General features: G+C 36.6%; 1 protein-coding gene across 1 annotated transcript; it reads left to right on the forward strand.

Moving 5' to 3' along the window:
• Positions 1-1569: 1569 nt before the first annotated feature.
• LOC112517696 (TOM1-like protein 6) lies at positions 1570-6078 on the forward strand. The gene is made up of 9 exons (XM_025125081.1): positions 1570-1843; positions 2710-2788; positions 2900-2998; positions 3164-3277; positions 3630-3778; positions 4150-4231; positions 4325-4410; positions 4478-4735; positions 5398-6078. The coding sequence occupies exons 1-9, from the start codon at positions 1701-1703 to the stop codon at positions 6017-6019; spliced, it is 1632 nt and encodes a 543-aa protein (XP_024980849.1). The 5' UTR covers positions 1570-1700; the 3' UTR covers positions 6020-6078.
• Positions 6079-6664: the final 586 nt, after the last annotated feature.

Genomic DNA, 6664 nt, shown 5'->3' on the forward strand with positions numbered 1-6664 from the left:
TTTGTTGGCACTTTGTCGGCATAGTCTATAGAGGTTCACTTTCGAAAGATCGGGATCTTTATAGACAATTACGTGATGCACAAAGTATCTGACCATTGTGTTACTACGTTTGCTTTAAGAAAAACTGACACGCATATCCATCTTTTCATCATAAGTTTATTTTGTCTTTCAAACATTTCAACCAACAAAAACTTGACTTCTATTCACAACCAAAACGTGCTGATCAAGAAGTTCGTTGAACTCTCTGATTCTTAGTAGTCCATTCCCTATGAAATGATCTTGGTACTATACTATTTTATTACATGTAGCGATCATAGTGTTCTTGTACACTTACACCGTCACTGTAGGGATTTTATATCCACTGTATGAGCACATATGATTCCTAGCTATCAATCACTTACCCTTCTTCTCTCACAACGTACCATTGTTTCCATTCTTGAGTTCTTGAGGGATTTTAGTGTTTCCATTTTAAACACCCAGATTTTAATTCAATACATAATTTCCATTTTAAACACCCAGATTTTAATTCAATACATAATTTCCATTATTGAGGGTTTTTAATGTTTCCATTTTTAACACTCAATTTTTAGTCCAATACACATGCACCGTTATTGAGGGTTTTTAGTGTTTTATCCGCCACGGGTAAGAAATATTTTAGGGTTTTAGAGTTTTTGGTATTGCATCTTCATCATCTCCAACCGATCATCCAAACTCAACCAAGCAAAATCATGTTCTAACAATCCACCATAATTGATGGTCAAGGGCTTTAAGCAATGATCGATTAAGTCCCTTTAAATACTGGGCTCCAGTGGTGATCGATGGTGTAGGGCGGACGTAGGAAAAAGGTGACGGGGTTTTGTGATGGTTTAACGAGGGCAGAAATAGTGGTTGAAGGTGAATTGGATGGTGGATTGGAGTGGGGTTCACCATCGGTCCGTCGCAGGACGAATTTTGTAATTTATTCTATATTAGGGGTCTACCCAAATGTTTACCCGGTAAGTGTTTACCGATAGGATTCAACATTATAATTTATTTTGATACCTAAGATTTTAGTACACCAAAATATATCGAATGCAGCAAGTTACTGGGTAAGTGTTTACCTGGGTAAGAGTCGTCATCCTTACTTACCGGGTAAGACTCTCTATCATTTTCATTGCTCTTACCCGGTAAGATTCTTGATCCTTCTCATGTTCATCCGATAAGAAAATTTATCCGATAAGCACTTACCAAGTAAGTGTTTAGTAAACGGCCCTTTCGTTTTATATTTTGCTACGTTATAAGAGAAATAATAATTGTGTTTTTGTCCGATGTTTTTTCGATTAACAAATTGAAATTTCTTTTCCCACCTCATTCTTGTCTAACGTCATGTCAAAAATTGGACTACTTTTATTTTTTTGGCCGGTCCAGGATCAAATACCCAAAAAAAGACCCGGTTCATGATTAGGGTAGCGGTTCGGTTTTATATTCAATGATTTACGGAATTCCGTTAAAAATTGCACCACACCTCGTTCTTTGCATTTTGAACCAGAAATATGGTTTGACAGGTTTTTCTCCCTTCAAAATTCCATGAAAATCGCCCAAATTTTCTCGATTCATTTCCCGTCTTTCAGTATAAACGCTAAAATCCTGTTAGATTTTCTGTTCTAACGATTATCATTCAAGAAAACAGTAATAGTTAGAAACGAAGGAATTAGAGAAAGATGATGCCCATGCTACCATTTGCACCATCGCCATCAATTGTTAATGCTTATGCTCGAGTTGATAAGGCCACCAGCGAGTTCTTAAACTGTCCTGATTGGAGAATCAACATCGGGATTTGTGATATCATCAATACTAAGCCTTGGTAATGCATCTAAATCATCGATGCTTGATGTTCATTTTCGTAATGACTGTTTGAGATTTTGGATTTCTGTTTCGTTGTTTCTAGGGTTTCATGGATGTTGTTTTTTATGATTGTTATGTACAGAGTGTTCAAACAATTAAGGAGTATTTTCTTTAAACATGTTTATGCTTCGATTATCTTATTGAAATATACAAAACGAATTTAAGAGTATTAACTGCTTACTGCGATGGATTGAGCTTAAGGGGGTGTTTGGGATTGCTTATTTAAAACAACTTATGTTTTTTTTTTTTGTAAAAGTGCTTATTAACTTATGTATTATCAAATCGGAGTTAAATAAAATGGGGATAAAATTGTAAACCGGTAATAAGCAGTTTTCCATAAGTCAGAAAGAATTAACTTATCAAAAACAGCTTATTACCGGTTTGGCACCGGTATAAACAGTTTTTTTTTTCTTCTTATCCAAACACCAGAAAACAACTTATCACCGGTGACAGACTGAAATAAGTTAAAAAGCAGCTTTTATAAGCAATCCCAAACACCCCCTAAGTTTTGGAGCATTATGAAAAATCTAGTTAAGATACTTTATTTTAAAAAAATTCAATCTAAAAGTATCATGTAAACTTATTATAACACTTTTATATAGGATGCACAATTGTTTAGTCCTATAAAGTTGTCTGAAATGAGAATACTTGGACATTTTTTACGTCTATAACTCTGATTTTGTTGTAATGGAGCCCGGGTATCCATTTTCTTTGGAAGCTAAGGAAGTAATTGAAGTAATGAAGATCAAATTTTGAAATTCTATTTGCACCAAAAACTGTAGGAAAAGACTATATTAAACCTCTTCTTATTGCCTATGGTTCCAGGCTTTCCAAAGACTATGTAAAAGCTCTAAGAAGTAGATTACAACACAAGAATCCGAATGTTCAGCTACTCTCTTTGACGGTATCTCATATTTTCTGAAGATTTTTACTACAAATAACTTGTATATATACCATTGTATCAATCCAATTGTAATTTGTACTACAATCTATTTTCAAATTTTGTGATGTTTAGCTTTTGGAAACAATGGTGAAGAACTGTGCCGACCACCTTCACAGCCAGATAGCGGAGAGAAAAATACTTCAGGAGATGATCAAGATTGTCAAGAAAAGGGTTTCCTTCTTCTCTTTTCTTTTACTCTACTACTTCMATGATGCCATCCCAAAAAGACACAAAAAGGGCATCTAGATTCGAGTCACTTTGTAAATGAATCTATAAAGTATTATACTCATTTATGAATCTTGAATATTAGAAAGTTGATGAACTTTGTTTCTGCAGACACATATGCGTGTAAGGGAGAAAATCTTGGTACTTATAGACACTTGGCAAGAAGCATTTGGAGGCCGAAGAGGAAAACATGCTCACTATCACCATGCTTATGAGGAACTAAGGGTAAGTGTACGTATGATATTGTGGTGCCCTTCGTTTTGTTTTATTCTGTCATTCGATAATGTCATCGTGAGTCCCGACTATGGAAGAATGTATCGTGATCAACAAGAGTGATGTGCGATCATGATCACGAGAATATGGCTTCAGTGAGCATCCACAATGGTGAAGCTTTTTCAAAAAAGTGGTGCCCACATTCAAAATCCACACCTGCACAAGCAAAAAGGAGTTTTATTTTTGCCTGGGGCTTTTTTATTGAGCTTATGTCGCCAATAAGCTTTCAAATAAGCACCATCATAGATGCTCTCATATCTGCATTATACAAACATTATTTGTTGATTTATGTTCATGGGAACAGCGTTATGGAGTGGAATTTCCCCGTCGATCGCCAAATCCGGCTCCTATTTTTACACCTCCGGTTACCCATCCATCACCTGGACACCCTCAAGGCGGAGTCAATTCCTCAAATAGGCCTGAAGCCATGACTTCCTGGAACGAGAACTTGAGGTATGCTTAGGCCATGTTTGGCAACCATTAAGCTAACCTATTTTATGAGTTCAATGAAAAACTCTCAATAGGTAAGCCGTAAGCTAGCCTTTTGAAAAGCTACTTTAGATAGCTTATTGGGTTTTTGTTTCACTTTTCCAATTATACACTTTATATTTTCATAAGTGCTCCTTTATTTTCCTTTTAGGTCATTTTACATTGTCCTTTAGCTTTTAAACTAGTTCTTACCAAACTTGACTAGTTTATGCACTACCTTATTAGCCAACAGCCAGCGAGTTTGCCAAATATAGCTTTAACGTTTTTTTTCTTTTTCGGTGTTTATGCTGTTGTGGAGTATGAATAGAGTGAAAGATTTTAACTTGTGTTGTTAGTGTGTCGACGTTGGAGTCTATGAGGAACGTTTCAGATCTTTTATCCGACATGTTGCAAGCAGTCGATCCCAAAGACCGTGCGGTATGGTTAACCGTTGCAAATGCATCTATTGGTTGTTAATGCATAAATGAAGATACCAATTAGTAGCGATTGGGTTTTTTATGTCGTATTCAGGCTGTGAAAGATGAAGTTATCGTTGATCTTACTGACCAATGTCGATCGAACCAAAAGAAACTTGGTCAAATGCTAGCTTCAACAACGTACGTAAGCTCGAACTAATCTTTTGGAGGTAACAAAGATTTTATTAAAAGTTTTTGTTTATGGCAGCAATGAGGAGCTTCTCCGACAGAGTCTTCAATTTAACGACACCCTGCAATGTCTTCTAGAGAAACATGATGCTATTGCCTCTGGTTCCATGACTTCTTTTCAAGCATCGAGTTCGATGAACCATCCGAGTCATCTTAAACAGATTGAAAGTGCAGAAGTAAACTCGAAATCAAGTATTGTGGCCTCCGCACCCATGGTTCATTCATCAGCGAATGAAGCAAAAGAAGAGCAAAACAATTCTGTTATGATAGCTAGCAGGTCAATTCTTATATCAAACCCTTTTCATTCCTTTTCTTTCATCAACTTTAACTCCTGTATAGGATTTAGGGCCTGTTTGTTAGCAGTTTAACGAGCTTAATGGAACTCACAATCTATTCGGTTAGCTATACATGACTGTTTGGTGGTGGCTTTAATAATATAGAAGGTGGCTTATTCAACAAGCTTCTTGGGTGGGGTTCTTGGGTGGGGGGAGTTTTATGCATCAATTGAAAAACTTGCTCCTTCTATCTATGAAAAATCCCTTACAACAAAAACTTTTTCAATCTATATAGACAGATTAATCCACACACAGCTTTATCCATACGACCCCTTAGACTGTTTTCGGGTAAACATAAGATTGCTTGTTTCATGTTTGGCAACTATTAAGCTAGCTTGTTTTTTGAGTTTATTGAAAAATTCCCGTTTTATTAGCCATAAGTTATCTTATAAGCTAATTTTTTGAAAATCCTTTTTAATAGCGTATCAATAAGCTCCTGGGTTTTTTTCTATATTTTCCAATTAATTTTTTAACACTTTTATGTCATTGTACATTGTCATCTATTTTTACTAAACATTACTTGGTTTACCAAACAACAACAATTTTGTCAGTTAGTTTGCTAAATAGGGAGAATTAATGGTTTGATCGTTTTTCATATTTGCAGGCACTACGAAACACAAAGCGTTTCTTCTCAAAATGGCTCAGCAACGGTTACTGCTTCCAAAACCAACGAAAAAGCCGCCTTGGATCTCTCCTTGACCATGGCCATCGTTCTTTCTGATCCACCACCTCCAGCAAACAAAAAGAATGCGGAAGACATGATCGACTTTTTGAGCCTGGCGTTAGCACCTGCAAAAGCTTCAACATCTAACATTGATCATACCCCTCCGGCTTTAACCATTGTAGAAAACCAACCACCACAGGCACCCATGAACAGCTACGTGGTCCCATGGGCTCAGGCACAGGCTCAAGCACAGGCTCAGGCTCAGGCTCAAGCCCAACCTGAACTCGAATTACAACACCAGGTTCAGACCATTCAACAACAATCCAGCTACATTCCTCCACCATGGGCACCAACACCTGGCTATTATTGCAGCCCATATGCAACTGCTTATTCAGCTGCTAGATCCACGTCTTATTATAACAACGGTGGTTCGAGTGGCGAGGGTTTGAACCCATATATCCCTTCGTATAGATTGTTTGAAGATCTTAATGTTCTTGGCAATCTGAGGACAAGCGGCACAGCTGGGACTTCTGGACCAAGTATGCTGGGTGGCCAGAAGTGAAAAAAAAACTGGAAAAGTTGGGTATCTTATTAAGAATAAGATTGATGTTAGCATAGAAATGGCAATTACTTGCCTAATTTCCACTCAAAAATGCTATGATTGAATTTAGTAGGATTTTGTATTTGTGAATAAAGTGTGATTTAATTATGGTTGAATAAATGAATGTGTATTTTATTATTATATTCGACAGTTGAGCTTCATCGGTATAGACAAAACGCTTGATCTGAACCGTTTTGTCAAAATGATAACATAAATTGACGGGAGCAAACGAGATCATTGCTTGATTCTTGGTTAAATTCTATGTTTACGAATCCTTGTATCTAATTACGAAACTGGTATGTATCTGTGGCATCCAACATTTTTCATCTATGTACGGATATTTAATTAGAGTTTTTTAGTTTATTTTTCCCGGAAAAACAAGACTCAAACAAAAAACAAGACTCGAACAGAAAACATTCAACTACACAAGAAAAATGTTTTCCTTGCCGAGCTTTTTCACATGTCTAGATGACCAAAACACGAACGCCATGAACTTTCAGAAAATGGATTCTTGATCGAATAGTACATAATTGCATGGATAAACTCACACTAACCCATCAATTTACGATCCAACTCCTCATGAGAGGTACCAAGAACAAACTGAAA

This window comes from Cynara cardunculus, assembly GCF_001531365.2.
Source record: "Cynara cardunculus var. scolymus isolate 2C chromosome LG 9, CcrdV1, whole genome shotgun sequence".
Classification (NCBI taxonomy): Eukaryota; Viridiplantae; Streptophyta; class Magnoliopsida; order Asterales; family Asteraceae; genus Cynara; species Cynara cardunculus.

Coding starts and splice junctions, on each gene's coding strand:
- LOC112517696 (XM_025125081.1), top strand. CDS start 1,701: ATGATGCCCATGCTACCATTTGCACCATCGCCATCAATTGTTAATGCT. Junction 3,779..4,149: donor TCCTGGAACGAGAACTTGAG/GTATGCTTAGGC, acceptor TTGTGTTGTTAG/TGTGTCGACGTTGGAGTCTA. Junction 4,736..5,397: donor TCTGTTATGATAGCTAGCAG/GTCAATTCTTAT, acceptor TCATATTTGCAG/GCACTACGAAACACAAAGCG.